Source organism: Epinephelus lanceolatus, chromosome 8 (genome assembly GCF_041903045.1).
Source record: "Epinephelus lanceolatus isolate andai-2023 chromosome 8, ASM4190304v1, whole genome shotgun sequence".
Classification (NCBI taxonomy): Eukaryota; Metazoa; Chordata; class Actinopteri; order Perciformes; family Serranidae; genus Epinephelus; species Epinephelus lanceolatus.
Genome location: NC_135741.1, coordinates 3,276,736 through 3,297,864, shown reverse-complemented (window position 1 = coordinate 3,297,864; position 21,129 = coordinate 3,276,736). Strand labels below are relative to the sequence as shown.

The 21,129-nt window shown below is 41.4% G+C and overlaps 1 protein-coding gene across 1 annotated transcript; it reads right to left on the bottom strand.

Annotated features, from left to right (window-relative positions):
• Nucleotides 1-1,542: 1,542 nt before the first annotated feature.
• On the bottom strand, nucleotides 1,543-15,526 carry LOC144464115 (uncharacterized). Its single transcript, XM_078169739.1, has 11 exons — nucleotides 15,320-15,526; nucleotides 10,649-11,005; nucleotides 10,324-10,566; nucleotides 9,838-10,182; nucleotides 9,244-9,471; nucleotides 7,184-7,453; nucleotides 6,799-7,059; nucleotides 6,598-6,685; nucleotides 6,427-6,481; nucleotides 3,435-3,541; nucleotides 1,543-3,329 (listed from the first exon to the last, which is right to left on the bottom strand). The coding sequence occupies exons 1-10, from the start codon at nucleotides 15,372-15,374 to the stop codon at nucleotides 3,437-3,439; spliced, it is 2,007 nt and encodes a 668-aa protein (XP_078025865.1). The 5' UTR covers nucleotides 15,375-15,526; the 3' UTR covers nucleotides 1,543-3,329; nucleotides 3,435-3,436.
• Nucleotides 15,527-21,129: the final 5,603 nt, after the last annotated feature.

Here is a 21,129-nt window from a genome sequence, read left to right as displayed (position 1 = left end):
AATATATTTTATGACAATGCTCAGCATATCACAACATGATTAAAAACACAATAATATTGTATTCTGTTGAGTTAAGTGGTAGGGGCAGCCTCTCACCCAGTGTCAGCTGGGATAGGCTCCAGCCCCCACGACCCTCAAGAGGATGAAGCGGTTAGAAGATGGATGGTGTTGGTGATGATGTCTCTTGTTGCTAGCAAACTTTAGTCTGATAGCAGAGTGAGATGAAATACAGCAGCTTGTTAGTTATTCTTTATTTCACATTCATACTGAATGTTTCTGCTGTTAGTTGTTGTTCATGAGCATGCACTGCTGCTGGCCTATTTACCCCCTGTTTTCAATAGTTTAATAGTCAACAGAATCGTCTTAATTCAACACCCCTGAGAGATTTGTTCAAGAGAAGTGTCTGCCAGTTTACTTTTCACAGCAGTATTAAACAAATATTAAACTGCAGCAACAGAGGGGAACCTCTCTGTGTGATTAAAATAAAAATGATTATCATAATTAAATGAAAAAAGACAGGACATATGATATAAAGACAGAATTTTACTTGGCTTATACAACAACGTGTCAAATTTGGGGCTGTTAAATATATATTATCACAGGAAGTTTACCATTTACATACAGTTTCTTTCAAAATAAAAGCACTACATCATGCAATAACATGAATTGGCGTTTGGTTTTTCCTCCAACAACTAACGCACGTGATTGGGTTTGGGAAAATAAGAACAGAGTTTGGCTTTATAATCTTACAGGACGCGAAATCCGCTCTCCAAGGTAAAAGATGGTGTTTGATGTACCCATCCTGCAACCCTCCCGCCCGCCCTACTCGGACTTTTCGCCGCCTTAACTGTCGTTCTTGTCCTGAGGTGTTCCCCCCTGATGACACTGAGCACTGGTAAATTATAACAGTGACCAGCTGCATACCATGCCGCGTCAGTGTCTGACGCCGCAAGTCACTGCCCAAGCACCAGATTTCGACGACTTCAGAGTGAGACTGGGTTGCATTGATATATGACGTCCAAGGTACCCTGGGTGTGTTGGTTGTTGACGTTCTGGGACGCCGTGTCAACTTCAGCCTGTTACATGTATTGTCTGTTTTCAAAATACACTTCTGTTTTCACAGGAAATTTACAGTTTGCATACAGTCTCTTTCAAAATAAACGTATGACGGCGATACAACACTGCAAATTAACATTTTCCTTCAACAACAAACACGTGGTTACATTTAATCAACACACACGTGGTTGGGTTTAGGATAAAAGAACAAGGTTTGGCTTTAAAATGTTACAGGAAGCCTCCCAGGTGAAAGTTGGTGTTTGTTGGACCCATCCATCTCCACTCCCACACACTCTACTCAGACTTTTCACCCCATTAAGTTAAGTTACATTGTTGTCTGGCCATATTTCTCCCTACACCGTCAGGCGCTGTCACACACTCATGCATATCATGCCGACAATAAGGACAGATTTTTTGGAACTTTGGAATGAGACTGGGTTGTCCCAATAAAAACATGAAAGCACAGGAATTTTATTTTGACAAAATTTTAATACAGTTATGCAAAACAGGCACAAGCTGGTGCGTAAAATTACCCAGAGTGCAGGTTTGCGGCAGAGCACCTGTTTGATGTGTCCCCCCCAATGTTCAAATGAAGCCATGCTTATTACACTGTGACAAGTTTTATAGGTGGAAAAATAAGTCAGAGCAAACAAACAGATCTGAATTTTATTTGGACTCATTACTGAGAAACAAATAAACTTTAGTTTGAATAAAAAGCACAAAAGAGTTTTTTAAGCTGGAATCAAAACTTCTTGCACACTATCACCCTCTGCAGCAGTGTGGGGGAACAGACATGATCTTCAAACTACCATCCATGCAATGTATAGAAAATGTTAACACGGGCAAAGTGTACAGAGCTGACCTGATAGACTTTTACTTTTATTAATGGTATGATGTTTCTTGGAAGGCGGGGCTTAGCTGGAGGCAAAGCAATTCTCCACAGACATTAGCCAGCGCTAGTAGGAAGATGAGGAAGATGATGTGAGTGGTGCACTCAGAATGATTGATCGGCGCGCACTCTGACATAAACTGGAGCGTTGATAAATTGGGAGCGCTGTCTGAATGTAGCGTTGGGTTATCCAGAGCAGCGCACTCTCAGAGTGGCAGAGCGCACTCTGGACACTCTGTCTGTGGAGACGGAGCAGCAGAGCGCCGAGCGGAGTGAATGTGTGATTAACTTAACCATTGGTTCATTCATGTAGAAATATAACGCTGCGTTTCTTCCACCAACAGGGCTCTCATTTTAGTGTAGAGCGTCAGACTGAATTTACCAACGCACCATGTCAGGTCACTCACTCTCCGGGACCGCCAGTGTTACTGGAATAAGTAAACACTGACCAACGGGACCAGACTGGCCGACCCGTATGCTCTCACTCAGTGGATGGATGATGTCACAGGAAGCCAATCTTACAAAGGAGGACCACACTTGTTTGTTTTGCTATGGAAGCTAACGTTAGCTAATGTGCTAAAAAGTCAGCGTTCCAGAGAAATCCAATATTCCTCTTAATCCCTCCCCAGTTTCTGATGAGGTGGACATGATAACCCTTAATACACATAACCTTATTCATCCCTACAACAGGAAATACTTTTTCCCTAACCTGATATGAAGTGTGCGCTGCACATGTGAGCATTTTTGATGATGGCCTCCGTCCAGTCCTTTGGTCTTATCACATTTAACCATAGTTGTCTTTGTTTTTGTTGACGGGCAGTGGCGGCTGGTTTTGAGCCATGACTCCTTCTATTCTGGCTCCCAATAACACAACAAGACAAACACATTTTAACACTCCTGTGGAGCCTACAGCCCTGTGGGGGAGAGGCAGCTGCACCTCCAGGTAACAACATGATGTCATTGTGACATCAGCCCTAAAAGGGTCTATATTTTTTCAATATATTAACATATACTTTACTATATAATACAAGATATTCTGTACATGCTGTGAAATATTTTGCTTCCATGTCTTTTTTGGCTTAACTGGCTTTCTCTACCAGGACAGGTATGATATGATCAGCATTTCTTGAAACCAATTTATCACATCAATATTGAAAATAACATATTGCATACCAAGTTAAATTCTGAACATGTCATCTACCTGCACAGGTACAAAAAAAAGCTTGCATTCTCCTAAAATCTTCTGCTGCATGCTGCTGCTGACACCTAACCGCTGCTACTACATAAAAACTGGAAGTAAAAACATTTGGAGTTGAAGGTAAATGCATCCACTTATATGCTGTGTATCTCTGTTTCCATTCAGGTGAGTCTTCTTCTGGTCTGACTGCATGGGAATAAAATTACACAAAGTTTTGGTGAGTAATTTTTCAGAAATGGAAATTTTTGTTCATTTTTTGTATTCCATGCTGCAGACTAAAACCTGACTAACCTTCACATGACTTTCACACCAAGTCTTGCTGCTCCTCTGTGTCTTCTCTGTCCTGCACTGACAGTGTCCACTGCTGAGACGTTGACATAATCAGGATCAGACTCCAACTGATGGAAAGAGACGACAGGATGAGAGTCAGAGGCCTCATAAATGTAATTTGGATTTGGAAGATTTTATATTTCTTTTAAATTGCTCTTTTATACAAAGGGTATCTGCCGTAAATGTTGTCGGAAATGGTTAAAGACAAATACACATTATTAGGACCCAAGCACTATGCAGTGCGAGGATCCTACTGAAATCCAGGGGATTTTTATTCTTCTTCCTTCAAATCAATTGCACTTTTGAGGGGTTTAACATACTCAAAACTCATGAAAGTTTGCACACACATGTGGTCTCATGCTTGGCTGCCAAAAAATGGCTCAGTAGTGCCCCTTACAAAATTTCCACAAAGCAGCTGCTGAAGCTGGTTCGACCTACATGTACAAAAATTGGTAGGCACATGTAACATCCCAAGACGTACAAAAAAGCCTCTTGGAGCCATCCTCTAAACCCAACAGAGAATCCACCATTTTGAATTTTATGCAAATTTTTTGTGCATTTTTGGCCATTTCCAGGGGTCGTATATTAACAAACTCCTCCTACAGATTAGACCCTATCAACTTCAAATTTAGTATGTCCCATCTTAAGACATTGGACAACAAAAGTTGTTCATAGCTTGAGTTTTTGTTGAACCATGTGACTGTGACGAGGTGTCAAATGTCAGTGTTTCACCATCAAACAGGAAGTGGTTTGTAACTCCGCAATACATGGTCCAATCTGCCCCACACCTCCTCAGGTTATGTGTAAATTATGGATGGATGGATGGATGGATGGATGGATCACTGAACAGACCTACCAGGCACAGGCCCACAGTGTAAGGCCTTCACTTGCAAAATGTCACTCAAATTAACATAAACTGACAAGAGAGACTGAAAATGAAAACAAAGAGACACAAAATAACTACAAAAAACAAACAAAACAATCACAAAAAATCACAAACAACAAGGAGATACAAAAAAGACCACGAAGCCACATAAAACAACCAAAAAAGACATAAAATTACCTCAAAGAGATTCAACCAACTATAAAACAACATAAAACAAACACATAGAGACACAAAAAGACAACAAAGAGACGCAAAACAACTAGCCTGGTTCCAGACCATAGACCCCGCCCACTCAATTGAGTAGGCTTGCATCTCTGGTCTGGCATACTGCAATGAATTTGCGATTTATCTCGTCCAAACGATGGAAGGACCAATGAACGCCGGGGGTGGGGGCGGGTCTAGCAATTAGCCAATCAGCGCCACGCTGATGTCAAGCTGTACGCTGGTGGGTAACTGGTGAGGATAGCAACAATGGCGACTGCTACAGATCCTACAGACCACATTAACAATGCTATCGAGTAGGGGTGTAACGGTACACGAAAATCTCGGTTCGGTACGTACCTCGGTACACAAGTCACGGTTTGTTTTTTTTCGGTACAGTAATGAAAAAAATAGACAACTATTAAATATCTTTTACTTATTGGTAACCTTATTAAAACATACCACCACAGCAGTTAACTCTTTTTACATAATTTTTGAATGAAACAAATATATAAAAAATCCTGCTTTTTCACATTGTTTGAATGAAAATAATAGAAATATAAAAGTGAAAAATAAAATCCTGCTGTTTTTTTAACACATTTTTTGAATGAAAAATATAAATATACATTTCTGCTTTAACAGTTTTACTCAATTAAAATAAAAAGTATAGTGCAGCTGGTCAGCTTTAAAGCCTGCTCAGATTCAGTTTTACTAGGAACTTACTTAGCTTTCCCACTTTGTTAAAGTGCAGTAAACAAAACATGCTTATATCTAAAGTGCAGCTTTAACAATTTTACTCAACTCCAATGGCATTGGTTATTTCTTTAGCGCGATGGTCAGGGAAACGCTCTTTCTTTTTAAACGACGACGATATCGTAGTTTGCACCAGATTGCTTTTTCTAGTCGTGCTGTAACGTTCAAACTTGGGTGGTGTCGCTTTTGATGCGTTAGCATGTTAGATGTGTTTCCAAGTACATACCCGACCGCTGTTCTGCAGTGTCGGCACACTGCTTTTGTCTTGTCCACTTGTTTATTTCCATCTTCGTATTTTACCCTGAAATCAAAGTGTTCCCAAACGGAGGACTTAAGGTTTGCGGGTGGGTCTTCAGGTTCGTCAGGCTCACTTGCCATGTTGTCAAAATGCGAGAATGCGCTGCACAAAGTGAAAGCGGAGATTTACGGTCGGACTCGGTCCGTCACTCAATTATGTCCGTCGGGGAACTAGATATTTTAAATGGTTCGGCTCGCAAAAATGGAATTAAAATAAAACAAAATAAAATAAAATAATATCCTGCGCCCAATAATTCGGTACAGGGTCGTGCCAAACTGGAAGTCGCGTACCGAATGGTTCGACACAAATACATGTACCGTTACGGCCCTACTATCGAGGTATTTTGCCACTACTCGCGTTAATGGAGGACCAAATTAAGGAAGCTGCTAAACTGGATTTAATGGCGATGCAGCTGGGCGTGCATGACGATGGAGACATTTTAAACGGGCAATGCTCGTTTGTTTTCAGCACCCCCGAGGCATGGATACTAATGACGTCAGATTCTGGGTGAGTCGTTGATCTCTACTGATTGGTTAGGGAAAAATCTAATTCCCTCCTCCCCCTTGTAAATCGCCTTCAGTGGAGGCCATGTCAGACTGAAGGTTCTGGGAGCTTCAGTCTGACACTCAGGCTACAAAACAACCACAAGGAGCCACAAAACCACTAAAAGATGCATAACAACTACAAAGACATGCAAAGCCACCACAAAGTCCCTGTCCCTGGCTCCTGTGTAGGAGAGGTGGTGGGGCCCTTTGCATATCTGTGCCCAGGGAGCAACTGTTTCATTATCCACCCATCTTCAATCTGTCTCTCACCTCCACAGTCTCTATGGCTTCATTTGGCCCAGTGGAGCTCAAAGTTTTCTGCCTCCTGAATTTAATTAAAAAACAAACAAACAAATAGATAAATAACAAGTTCAGTCAAAAACTCCAACACAATGAAAGTAAATATTCATATTAAAAGATGATTCATTTTTATATTTTCACCTCATCCACAGGGAATAAAGAACCAGTAGAGTCGGCATCACAACCACCAGAGTCAGCCTGAGGATATTCATGGTCATCGTTGATTTATCTACAAATAGAGATAAACAGTCATGAGTTACATAGTATGAGAAGGGTTTGATTCATGAATCAGGTGATGCTGTCTGTTGACCAGCCAGTAATTAGTGTCATGGACAAACTAACCTGCCACAACCATCAGATGTAAGGTGGAGTAATGACGTCCTCTTGTGTTCTCAGCTTCACAGTAGTAATTCCCACTGTGTTCAGGTCTGACGTCAGTGATGGTGAAGATCTGTCCTGATGCTTTTGGTGAGTCTTCATCCTCCTTGTACCAGGTGTATTTAGCTGCTGGGTTAGCATCACTGCTACAGGTCAGAGTCACTGAACTGCCCTCCTCTATCTCAGCAGAAGGATTCACTGACACAGAGGGAAGCTTTGGAGCATCTGGAGGAGAGCATGTACAGAAACACAACTATTTTTAAGCAACTAGGTCGTCGTTACATTTCCTGCTGCAAAGACTGGACAGATTTAGGATGTCTGTTAGTTTTATATCAGCTGTTTCACTCACATTTCACATTAATGGTGATGTGACTAGACGCCCTCCTCCCCAGCTCGTTCTCAGCTGCACAGTAATACTGTCCAGAGTCAGAGGACTGGATGGAGCTGAAGACAAGCTGTGGTTCTTCACTGAGAGATATAACACCTGGATTTCCATTCTCCTTGTACCAGGTGTATTTAGCTGCTGGGTTAGCATCACTGCTACAGGTCAGAGTCACTGAACTGCCCTCCTCTATCTCAGCAGAAGGATTCACTGACACAGAGGGAAGCTTTGGAGCATCTGGAGGAGAGCATGTACAGAAACACAACTATTTTTAAGCAAAGACACACTAGGCTGTCACACAGCTGTCATTTAGTTGTCATCTGTTTGCGGCTGAGTCGATGTGACGTTTCGTCCACTGCGCAGAGGATTGTGGGTCAGAATAGCAAGAAAAGCATGCTGGTTTGCATTCTCCAAAATATGACCGGATGCATCCTGGTATTTTTGGCATACTGCATTTATGTTACTGGGACATACTGAATCTTTTTCTGGCATGTCATATCCTCCTGAGACCTGAACTTTTGTTTGGTATGCATTTTTAATTTCGCCTAGCTATTTTGGATCAGTAGAACCAGATAAGTGTAAAAACCTAAACACTGTCAACGATACATTAGTCCTAATGTCCTCAAACAAGAGGAGTGGCTTAGTTTGTTACTGTTGCTAAGATTAGTTAAATTTGTTGCCATATCAAACTATAAACATTATTAATCATAATAAATATGTTTCAACTATAAATTGTGATCAGGTTTTGGACCTTGTCCACTTCTGTGTTTGGGGTGGGCTGCAGACTGATGTGGCAGAGATGGCTGCCATCTTGTTTTTACATTAGTGCATTGTGCTCTTACTGCCTAGATAGATGGTTGTGTTCTGTTTGATGAAGCTGTCAGTCCTGTCACAGTTATCACTGTCTTTTCCACCCACTCAGATCACTTCCTTGTTATGTTTTGTACATCATTCTGCTGAGTCTACATCCCCATATAGAATTTCTGTGTTGATGTAACATATCATAAAGGTTCTGACAATATTTAAGTTTGCACAACAGTTTCTGTATATTTTGAACTACAGTTATGTTTATTACTTTATTTATGTGTTAGAATACAGGCACAAGTTATGTACACCAGGTATGGTGCTGTGAGGCAGTGTAATGCGCATGATAAAACAAGAGTGTGGACAACGTTGTGTGTAAAAGGCGACATGGAGTTTGTGTTGATTTGGATCGTAATAAGTTTTTGACTGTGTTATGCGGTGTTAAAGTGTAGTAATGGGTAATGCAATCATCTCTCGCATTCTCGTCGCATTTTAGCCATTAGTCACCTTGAGGCGTCCTGTTCTACATATCTACCAAGTTTAGTAAAAATCCATATGGCGGTTAGGCCTAGATAAGAAATGAGCTCTCTAGCGCCCCCATTCTGTTTGATGGGGTCAATAATGGAGGGGTCCCCTCAGATTATGTGTGGTCATATGCCTACAAAGTTGCGTGGTGATGGGTGAAACCCTTGAGATGTTATACACCTTTATGTGATGAGCCACGCCCTCCGCAATATTCATTGCCTTATAGAAGCTCAGTTTTAGTAAGTTTTCCAACTTTTGCCAAGAGGGAACTTTAGATATTGGTCCCTAGATTATGTTCACCCAGTTTCATGCAGATCGCTCAAACTTCCTAGGAAGAGATCCATTTGAAGTGTTTTTCAAAAAATTCAAAATGGCGGAAAATCTATATAAGCGGAAGTTATGGGTTCTTGAGGCAAATTTGTTCCTCATGAGGAGAGGCATCTCTGTGCAAAGTTTCATGTCTCTACCACATACGGGGCATGAGATATGCCCATTCAAAGTTTGACATTTCAGTCGGTTGCCATAGCGCCCCCCTTTGGCCAATTGATGTAATATTGCTTCATTGGCATCCTCCCATGACCCTCTACCACTGTGCCATATTTTAACAACATAAACCCTGATTTATCCTCACTATTCAGCTTAATGACTTTGAAGTTTAAGGACAAAGCTGTGCTCCTGTCACAGTGTAGTAACCTTACACACTGCAGGAGAGGGGAATTCTTGGTGTCCCTTTACAGCACAGGAGATGTTGTCTGCAGGATAAAGCTGAGCCTTAATACTAGATGTCTCCACACCCATCATCTCCTCTCCATTCTTGAACCAGACGTAGGAAGGATGACCAGCTGGACTGCAGCTGCTGTGACACTTCAGCTCTGCATAGGTGTGAGACTGCTGGACTGTTATTCTGGTCACCTGCACCTGGAGAGCTGGATATGAGAACACGGAACAATATTACACCCCCAGGTCTAATGAAGAGAGATGATAGATGTACAACACAACAGTTAAATTCAAACAGCGTTAGTTCAGGCAGGACACGATGTCAAGCTCAGCTCACACCCCAGCTAAATCAGCCGATCTCAAGCAGTCCAATCAACTGATGAATCAGCTGATAGATTCCTTTCTATCTGCTCTGGCCTGCCTACTGTTGCTGCTTCCTCTGCAAGCTGCTTTGCAACCCGCCTCCACCCCAGCTCCTCCTTTCCATTTCGTGATCACACAAACTCAGGAGTTTGTCTCATGCATAACGTTTTTAAATGTACCGTGTTGTTGTATTTACATCAGCTTGTGTTTACCTGTGACAGTCAGATTTGTACCAGGTAAACTACTCCTCCATTCAAAGCTTTGTGTCTTGAATTTGAAGTGATACGCGGCTGAATCGCTCTCTCTCAGGTTGGCGATTCTCAGAGTGGAGCGTCCTCTCTCTGTCTCAATGATCTGAACACGACCTGCATACTGGGAGTCTTCTCTAAGGTCCTCAGGATTCTTCCGCTGATCTCTACCTTCAGGACGGAACCAGAATTTAGATGTGATGGTTTCATTGTTGTTGTATGTGCAAGAAATGTTCACTGATGAGCCTCTGACGGCACAGACGCTTCTGTCAGTGTACGTCACTCTGTTGCAGGATTCATCATTGATACCTGAAAGATAAAACAATCTTTAAAATCATTTTTCAACCAGTGTTGGGTGACTCCATATTTAAAATATATGTAGTTGTCTGACTGAACAGTTGTATCCCTCAGATGGTTTTATGTCAGTGGAGGACTGTTGAATAAACTCACACACTGAAGGAGAGGGGAAAGCCTCGTATCCTTCAAGAGCACAGGAATAGCTGTCTGCTGCATGAGTTTCCTCTGAATGTGTCGCTTCTGACATTTTCTGTCCATTCTTGTAGATGATGAATGAAGGATTATCAGGTAGACGACAACTGCTTAGGCACTTCAGCTTCAGCTCTTCCCAGATATGATCTTCAAGATATGTAGCATTATGTAAATGTCTGATCACCCGCATCTCGAGATGTGGTTCTGTGAAGAAGGAGCACACATGTTATTTGTCATTTGTGGTAATGTTTCTGTAGAAATAATTAACACATGAATGAAACGTTACCTGAGACAGACAAAGTGACTCCAGGTGAACCAATAAATCTCCCATCTGGTTGGTTTGTTATGAACGTGAACATGTACTCAGCTGAGTCGCTCTCTCTCAGGTCTGTGAGTCTCAGAGTGCAGAGGTTGTTCGCAGGACTGTACTGCACACGGCCTGAATACTCTGGGTCTGCTGTCAGATCCACAGGAACAGTTCCATTCATTTTAGTAAACCACAATGATTTCTCAACTGTAGTGTTGCGGTCCTTTATTCTGGATGGGTATCTGTATGTACAGGGTATAATCACTGTGGATCCTTTGACGGCACAGATCTGAGTGGAAGTGTAAGTCACTCCCCCGTCACTCTGACCCTGTACCACTGTAACACAGAGCACATCAGGAACCACAGTCAGATTGAGAACAACATCAGGAGACAGACTTTGACTTGTAGTTAAGGTCACAGGTAGCCAACATGAACTGGCCCAGCATCAGCCCAAACTCGGCACACCAGAAGAAATAATTCAGACTGCGTCCAGTTGCTCCACTTGACTGAAACTCAAGATGAATGATGCCTCAGAATCAGGCCAAATGAAATGGCCCGATTCCGGCTGCCAACACTGCCATCACTAGGCCGTTATCAAAAATGACCTGGCCCAGCATCAGCCCAAACTTGGGGTGCGGTCGAAAAGTCCCTCCTATCGTGTTTTCCTAACCACTTTTCCTTGACCTTGATGGAATTCGTCACAAGGTCAAGGGAAGACGTGAAGGAGAATTCATAAGGACTTAGGAAAAGACAACTGCGGTGCTGAGAGAATCCAGCTGCACTTACACAGGGCTATGTAATGATAGGACAGCTGACGTCATTGACGTGGGTTTGCTGTGGTGAAACTACAATGTTCTGAAGATGGACTACAAAAAGTGCATCTTAGATAATGCGCCCTGTACGTTCTCATCGTGTTGTTTCATGCAGGATATATAAACTAACACAGTGAAACAGCGTTACAGTATTTTGTATAGTGCCCAATTCTCTCTTTTTGTAATGATCCTTCCACTGTAGCTCTGCAGGGAAACACGGGAATAAAAAGTGGGAAGCAGTAACTTCATTGATTATTTAAATCTCCAGATACGCCAATTATATGCGCATTTATGCACAAGGCACAGCGACATTACTTCATAGATTATTCAGGCTATCTATTTCTTTTCAATTCAGTTCAATTTTATTTATATAGGCTAGCGCCAAATCACAACAAAAGTCATCTCAGGGCACTTTTCACATAAAGCAGATCTAGATAATACTCTTGAATTTACAGAGACCCAATAATTCCCCTATGAGCAGCACTTGGCGACAGTGGTAAGGAAAAACTCCCCTTTAATGGGAAGAAACCTCAAGCAGAACCTGGCTCTAGGTGGGCGGGTTAGAAAAAGGGTGGGTGGGCGAAAAACAAGTACGTTTCTGGTTTTGGTTTCATTTCTATTTCAATTAGCCATTTGAAGACGAAAACAGGAAAAGCATGTGGATTTCCATTTTTTCTCATTCACACGAAAATTGGAAAATTAAAATAATGGATTGTAGGCTACATTTGTTTATCCTGTTATAAAATAAGTTAAACAAAGCTGTGGACGGAGGGTAGCCTACACCAATGGTAGCGAAACGTTCATAGTTCGCGTCTAAGTTTAACATAGCCTAATGTTGAAAGTTCAAAACATATAGCATATGAACAAGTTATGGCATGAGATGTATAATCCTTCATAAACAACGGTAACTTACATGGTGATCTCCTATGGGGTGCCGTTTGTAAAGTGGCTCAAAATAACAACATTTGCCACATTTAGCTTCAAACAATGTTTAAAAAAGTGTTGTGAATTTTTTAACGTCACCTTTCACCACATTTACAGCAATATTTGTTAACTTAAAAATATATTAAATAGTTAAATCTAAATATTAAATGTGGCACCTAAATGTTAAATCTAAATCTAAATGTTAAATCTAAATATTAAATCTAAATCGAAATGTTAAATCTAAATCGAAATGTTAAATCTAAATATTAAATCTAAATCTAAATGCTAAATCTAAATCTAAATGTTAAGTCTAAATGCTAAATCTAAATATTAAATATTAAATTTTAAATGTTAAATCTAAATGTTCTGGGTGAATCTAAATATTTAGCTAATATGCAAATTCACACTGCTGGTCACCGGAAGTACCAAAATAAAAGCTTGAGATGCTCAGACTGTGTTTATAGAATCAAATAACGAATTAAAACCAACTTATTGGAGGAAATGAACACTTAAACAGACATTAGCATGATAATAACTACCTAAAATAACAAGAAACATGTTTGCAGAAATTTTATTTGACATGTACTTTGAGTTGTTAGTGTCCCTTCGGAGGGAATCGCCTTGGTGTTAACAAATACTTCCGCGTAGAAAACCAGCAGAGTTTAGCTACATATATATATGAATATCTCACATTTTTCACGTCACTATATCACCGTTTAGACTAATCTGGTGTTTATAAAGTCTATAAACAATGATTGAACAAACATTACTATTTCTGTGTGCACATTTTGTAAATAATAATATGGTTATCGTAGATTAGCGGGGCTAACCGTTAGCTGTTAGTCCCGTTAGCGGTGTCTGTAATGACACAGTAAACAGATTAGTCTAAACGGTGATACAGTGACGTGAAAAATGTGAGATATTCATATATATGTAGCTAAACTCTGCTGGTTTTCAACCCGGAAGTATTTGTAAACAACAAGGTGATTCCCTCCGAAGGGACACTAACAACTCAAAGTACACGTCAAATATAATTTCTCCAAACATGTTTCTTGTTATTTTAGGTAGTTATTGTCACGCTAATGTATGTTCAAGTGTTCATTTCCCCCGATAAGTTGGTTTTAATTCGTTATTTGATTCTATAAACACAGTCTGACCATCTCGAGCTTTTATTTTGGTACTTCCGGTGACCGGCAGTGTGAATTTGCATATTAGCTAAATATTTAGTTTCACCCAGAACATTTAGATTTAACATTTAACATTTAGATTTAGATTTAGATTTAACATTTAGATTTAGATTTAGATTTAATATTTAGATTTAACATTTAGATTAAGATTTAATATTTAGATTTAACATTTAGATTTAGATTTAGCATTTAGATTTAACATTTAGATTTAGATTTAGATTTAACATTTAGATTTAGCATTTAGATTTAGATTTAGCATTTAGATTTAATATTTAGATTTAACATTTAGATTTAGATTTAACATTTAGATTTAGATTTAATATTTAGATTTAACATTTAGATTTAGATTTAGCATTTAGATTTAATATTTAGATTTAACATTTAGATTTAGATTTAATATTTAGATTCAAGATTTAACATTTAGGTGCCACATTTAATAATTATATTTAACTATTTAATATATTTCTAAGTTAACAAATATTGCTGTAAATGTGGTAAAAGGTGACGTTAAAAAATTCACAACACTTTTTTTAAACATTGTTTGAAGCTAAATGTGGCAAAATGTTGATGTTATTTTCAGCGTGAGCCACTTTACAAACAGCACCCCATAATCTCCTTCCTTTCTCTCGTCTCGATCTTTTTCTTTCCTAATCATTTGAGTTTGTGAATGGTGCGTCGCTTGGTCGCTTTAAATATTGCCACTGCAAGGACTTGTGGGACAGAATTATCTCCTTTCCTTTCGTAAAGGATGGTTAAGTGTACCCTATATGCTCAAGGAGATTAGAAAGGAAGCATTGAAGCACCTTTCCTTAAAATTTAGAGAATTCGACCAGCTCTTATCATGGCTGCCACTTAAATACTTCCGGGCCATTTCACTCAGATAGGAACCTTCCTAAGCAAAAAGACTATTCCACCGCATTCGGCCTTGGCATACCGAAAGGAATAAGTCGGGCCTTGTCCAGTCGCCCCACTTGGCTGAGACTTGGGATGAATAATGCTGCTGACACTGTCATCACTGGGTGTTTATCAGACATGACTTTGCCCTTCATTGGTCCTAGCTCAGCACACAAGGAGAAAATAAGTCACGCTGTGTGCAGTTGCCTGACTTGGCTGAGAGGCAGGATGAATGACGCTCCAGAATTGGGCCAAATAAACTGGTTGTTATCAAAAATGACCTCGCCCAGCATCAGTCCAAACTCAGCATGCCGAAAGGAATAAGTCAAGCTGCGGCTGCCAACACTGCCATCACAGGGATGCTTCACTTTGTAAAGCCACATTTCAGAAAACAACCATCCCACTTTAAATCAGTGTAAGACAAAAATAATCTTATAGTACCAACTTGTTTTAAGATCAGGGAAACTCTTTTTTATTTTTACATCTTTGTCGCAGACCCTCTAACATCTCTTTTCTAAATGGTTGTGAAGAAGGCTTGCAGTTTGGACACATAATTTGTTAAAAAAAATCAACAAGTTATTTAGAAGATTCTTTCTTGGTTAACCACACAAACACAGCTTCACTGTCTTTAATGGTGCATAATACTTTACAAAGTTTGTAATGCTAAGGTATAAGTGTATCATGCAAAGAACTCTAAAGAAAAAGAAGTGAATGTCTGATGTTTAAGCGATCACATTGCATAGCATCAAATATTTTTGATCACAAAAAACACCTTCCTTTGTATGTCCCAAGTGTGCTTAATGCCTAACAATACAAATGTAGATGTACAGTACCTTGTACAGAGAGAAGGAGGACAACAAGTCCACTCGCTGCTGCTGTTAAACTCATAGCTGCTCTTCACATCTCTGTCGAATCACATCAGATCACATACATGAGAAATACTGTATCAGTAAGTCACAATGAATGTGTCTATATTACACAAGGAGGATGTGGCCTGTGAAGACAGTGTGTGTCCTCTCTGGTTGGTACTTATGTGACAAATAGATATCAAGTTGTTAAAAACTGGCCTGGCTTCCTTCCTCTTGTCATCATTTATGTATATGAGCAGGCAGAATAACTGAACCCCCATGTTAAAATGAAGAAATGATACTTATTGTTTTGGAGATGATGCATTAATTTCTTAAAATGCAGTTTATCCACAGAGAGCGAGAGTCATTTTAATCTCATAATGCCTCTGCTACTTACATTCTGACCACAAATGTCCTATAGAGAGAAGAAGGACAATAAATCCACTCACTGCTGTTAAAGTCAGCTGCTCCTCACATTTTGTTAAATCAGCGGGTAAATCAAATACATGAGAAATACTGTGTGTCAGTAATTATAATACATATGTCTGCATTATAAAATGAGGATGTGGTCTGTGAAGTCAGTTGTGCAAAAAAGATAATAACTGGCCTGGCTTCCTTCCTCCTTACATTAATGATGGACATGAGCAGGCGAATGACCCCAAGATGAAGTGAAGAAATGATTCTTACTGTTGTTTTGGGGACAATATACCTGAGAGGACGTTTTTTCAGGTTGTTAAAATGGTGGTGGTGGAGCTCGTGGAAAAGTCAGGTGATTATAGTGTTTTTTCATATGTTTTTATATTATGCTTTTAACCTGTAGCACTTTGAGATCCAAGGATGAAAAGTGCTTTACAAATAAAATTTATTATTATTATTATTCATCCATCCATCCATTTTCATCCACTTATCCAGGGCCGGGTCGCGGGGGCAGCAGGCCAAGCAAAGCACCCCAGACATCCCTCTCCCCGGCAAAGCTTTCTAGCTCCTCCAGGTGTTCCCAGGCCAGACGAAATATGTAATCCCTCCAGTGTGTTGTGGGTCTGCCCCGGGGCCTCCTACCAGTTAGAGGTGCCTGAAACACCTCTAACAGGGGGCACCCAGGAGGATCCTGATCCAATGGCGGTTTGGCTATCGGGATGTTCGGGGCAAATCCCGATGGGCCAGTCACCAAGTGGGCCAGTGTCTACGGCAATGTGCATCCCTCCCATGTTGTTTGTTTGCTGTGAGATGTCAAGAGGGAACATAGGTATCAATCTTATGTTTTGATGCAAAGAGCGGCCTCCTCCAGTATGAAAGAGGCCCTTGTTTTTCTTGAAATCTGATTGGCTCAGCCGCAGTCATCAGTCATTACTCATGGCAGACCAGGCTAGTTTGACCGTTAGTGCTAGCTACTGAGAAAGAAGAAAGAAACATCGATAAAGCAGAAAAAAAAAAAAGAAAGGGTGATGTGGAAAAACCTCGAATAAAAAAACTTAAAGCTCCAGTAGACAACATTGTTTTGGTATAACTGAGTAAAAATTTTACAATATCCTCTAAGCATAATGTAAATCAAGTGGTCTGAGCCAAACAATAGGTTTCTGCACCTCACCATGGCTCTGTGTTCAGCCTCTAAAGAATCAGTATCATGCCGATGTGCATCAACCAATCAAAGGTCAGCTCAGACCACTGCATTCCTATTGGCTGTTCTACTGCATATACGTGTTCTCGTGCCGCCGGCAGAAGGGGAGAGCAAGCGGCAATGGCGAACAGTGCACCAGGTAAAATAGCTATTCCAGCATTGGCTACAACTGCCTACACGGCTAAACCCAAAAAAAGGAAGACAGAACTCGGTTCCCCGGAGCCCCGGACGGAGGGGAAGGGTGAGGTGGGGCCAGGCCTGGCCAGAGGGCGTGAGGGTCGGCCGTGGGAGCGGAGCTGAGGGCTCTCCGCGGAGAGGGATACCCGAGGCTCGGGAGTATGTGCGGGGCCGCGAGGGAGGGATGGGGAGGGCTGCTGCGTGGTGAGGGAGAGCCGAGGCTCCCAGAGAGGGAGAAATAGAACCAAGTAGCATAAAATACTCGTGTGCTCGTCTGGTAGGAGGGGCTCAGGGCGGAGACAAATGAAACCTAACCACCTAAACCACCAGCAGATGAGACTCAAAAATCAACCGTTTTCAGGCTTTCTACCTACTGCAGCTTTAAATCTTTACAAGAAGAGGCAGCAAAGTGCTCCAAGATAACCGACCTGTTTGGCCGGGGCGTTGGTTGATGGGCTGAGGCTGCTGGTGTTGCTAACGACAGAGCCGACAGTGCCATTATAGCAGGTGTGTAAACGTTAGCTTACGTTCGTGAGTGTGTAATGTGGAAGGTTGGCTTTGGCAAATTGCATATTTCTTCTAGGTGTCTGTTTCAAGAGGCCAGCTAGCCTACTAGGTATTGCATTAAGTCATTATAATTTAAACCTGTACTAAAAGAAAATATGTGCTTGCTTTTTTCCTGTGGATGCATCATGCAGTTAACGTGAGGTGGTGCTCCCAGTCCCAAGGACCGTGAAGCTGAGGGACAGACTAACCCCAGTCGTGATGAGGAGGAGGATGAGACCAGAAATATGACAGGTGCAATGTGAACCTTTTTAGTAGTACTAAGTGGGATTATTTTTGTTGTAGTAATAAGTTGACTAAAAGTTGACTATAGGGCCTATTGCCCAATTTATACCTCCTTAGTTCATGGCTGTGAGCCATGGAGATGTAAACTGGGCTGGGCAGACAATTATATTGTGCATAAAATGAGATGCATTAGGATAGAGTCATAGGCTCCTATTTAAAGTTAAATAACAAGCACATTGCCATTTGTGGCCAATTCATTATTGCATTTATTTTATAGTCTGGAATTAAACAATAACTGCTGATTTTCTGATGCAGTTGATTCTGAGGACAGCGTTTGTGTCGTGTGTACGAGCATATAGAGGATTATAGGTAGAAATGTGTGGGCTGGTGCGCCTGAATGTCCCAGGCTGAATTTGTGTCCCAGTCTGCCCCGGTCCTGACTCCTTTTGATGCGAAGGAGCAGCGGCTCTACTCCGAGCTCCCTCTGGATGTCCGAGCTCCTCACCCTATCTCTAAGGCTGAGCCCAGACACCCCACGGAGGAAACTCATTTCCACTGCTTGTATCTGTGATCTCATTCTTTCAGTCACTACCCAGAGCTCATGACCGTAGATGAGGGTTGGGACGTAGATGGACCAGTAACTCGAGAGATTCGCCTTCTGGCTTAGCTCCCTCTTCACCACGCAGCGCCAACATCAGTGCAGAAGCCGCACCAAACTGATGATCCGTCTCAAGCTCCACTCGACCCTCACTCGTGAACAAGACCCCGAGGTACTTGATCTCCCTCACTTGAGGCAGTAACTCTCCCCCAACTCAGAGGGGGCAATCCACCAGAGAACCATGACCTCAGATTTGGAGGCACTGACTTAAATCCTGATAGCTTCACACTTGGCTTCACAATTTCATGCTGGAGGTCACGGTGTGATGAGGCCAACAGAACCACATTCTTGACTGTGCTTGACGATGGGAATGTGTCACATAAGAATGCACCCTCCCAGTGTTTGCATGCCCTGAACTCATCACTGTATCCTGTACGCTTGGGTTGGGCGGCTGTCTTTAAAATTTCGTGGACTTTTTCATTGCCATTCTCTTGTTTACAAAGCTGTTCTTAGCTTACTAACAGCATATTTATGAGTGTACATTAACCAAAAAAGTGAAAATGGCCAAGCTCTCTGTTCTCAGAACATGTTTTTATCGTCTGTACCGAGGGAACGCACAGGGCATTTATGTCTGCAGCATGTGGAATCTTCTGCAGAGGGTCTTAAAGTTGCACTCATTGGTTCCCCACTGCTGCATCATCTTTGTACACAATCTCCTATATGCCAGTATCATGGTATAACTTAGCTGGTCTTTGTAATTATGTGCAGTTGCTCCTTTTGCGTTTTTATGGTTCACTTCCAGTATACATTGCTTTTTGCCTTTTCTTTGTAGAAATCTTACTTTGTGTTTTATATTGCTTGTTTTAGAGCTGTACGTTTTTATTTTGTATTTTTACGGTTAAATAAGAAATAGAAAAATATTTAGGAAAAACAAACAAACTCATAGCTGCTCCTCACGTCTTTGTTAGATCCACGGGTAAATGAGAAATACTGTGTGTCAATAATGAATATGTCTCCATTATAAAATGAGGATGTGGTCTTTGAAGCCAGTGCGTGTTCTCTCTGGTTGGTACAGTTATGTTTGAAAGATAATAATCTGGCTTCCTTCCTCTTTACACTAATGATGGACATGAGCAGATGAATGACTGTAAACCCCAAGATGAAGTGAAGAAATGATTCTTACTGTTGTTTTGGGGACAATATACTTGAGAGGACATTTTTTGGTTCTTGGTGGTGGAGCTCGTGGAAAAGTCAGGTGATCATTAAAGTCAGAAGGATTCATCATCCACGATCATAAATGTCTACATATCGTCTTTCAAGATAAACTTCTGTTTTCACAAGAAATTTAACATTTACATACAATCTCTTAAAATAAATGCACCATGTTGCTAAAGCACCACAATATGACATATTTTTCCTTCAACGAAAAACACGTGGTTGGGTTTAGGAGAAAAGAACAGGGTTTGGCTTCACGAGCATCGCTATCTCTGGTGAAAGGTGGTGGTTGTTGGACCCATCCACCACCCCTCCTGCCTGCCACGCTCGGACTTTCACCACCTTAACTTTCGTCCTTGTCCCGGCGTGTTTACCCCTGACGCCACTGGGTGTCATTAAACTATACGACAACAGGTCATGCTGATGTGAAAGGACGACCCTTTTTTTGTTTGCCTATTTTGTTGGTTTCTGCTGCCGCAAGTCACTTGCCCTTGTCGCGATTTCGACTACTTCAGAGTGAGACTGTGCTCTTTTTTAAGCGGTTAAGCTGCACTGGGGAACTCTAAAGCATCTGCCTCGTGGGAGAAGTTGGTACTTATGATGGAGGACATGGGTGGGGTCTGAGATAATCTCTTGGGCCTGTCTGATAATGGTTTGCTCAAAGATATACTGCAGTGTGGCAACTGAATCCCATGATTTCCATGGCTCTCTGCATAAGCCTGGTGATCTGAGCTTTTAATTGTACACTGGGGTTGTGAAACCAGGCTGAGATGCCATACTGCAGGATGCTCTCAACTACGGCATGGTACAAGAGGAGCAACACTTTGTGGCTGACTCCAAAGACCCTCAGCCTGCGGAGGAAGTGTAGGCGCTGTTGGACCCTAGTGCAGACCTTATCTACCTGAACACTCCATGTCAGTTTATGGTTGATGTCTATGTTCAGGTATTTGTATGATTCAACCTGGGCTATGTTTTGGTCATGGATAACCACTGGTGAATGGTCTCCAATAGATCTGGGGTCAGATGTTTTATTGATGTTTATGATGAGAAAATGTTTATCTCACCACTGGACAAAATTCTGGATCTCATGTCTGTGCACAGCTGTGTCACAGTGTCAGACATGAGAACAAGATGATGGATAATATATATTTGCCTTGCTGATGCACAGCAGGCACCCAAATAAAACAGTCCAACATGCTCTTGGTTTTCCTCACAGCTTTAGTGAAGTCTGAACACAGATCCGTTCAGCCATACACCTGCTCAATCCCTCTCCACGCTTCACTCTCTGCAGCACTCCTCCTGTCTCTCCTTTTCACCAACCACAAGAGCTCCCAGCTGCCTGAACAGCACCGACTAGTGGCCATGCCTGATACCTGAACATCTTAACATGACTATAAA

Excerpts from the sequence above, each read along its gene's own strand:
- LOC144464115 (XM_078169739.1), bottom strand. The coding sequence starts at position 15,374 with ATGAGTTTAACAGCAGCAGCGAGTGGACTTGTTGTCCTCCTTCTCTCT. Across the intron at positions 11,006-15,319 it reads CCTCCTTCTCTCTGTACAAG|TGGTACAGGGTCAGAGTGAC; the intron begins GTACTGTACATC and ends TCTGTGTTACAG. Across the intron at positions 6,686-6,798 it reads ACATCTGATGGTTGTGGCAG|ATAAATCAACGATGACCATG; the intron begins GTTAGTTTGTCC and ends CTCTATTTGTAG.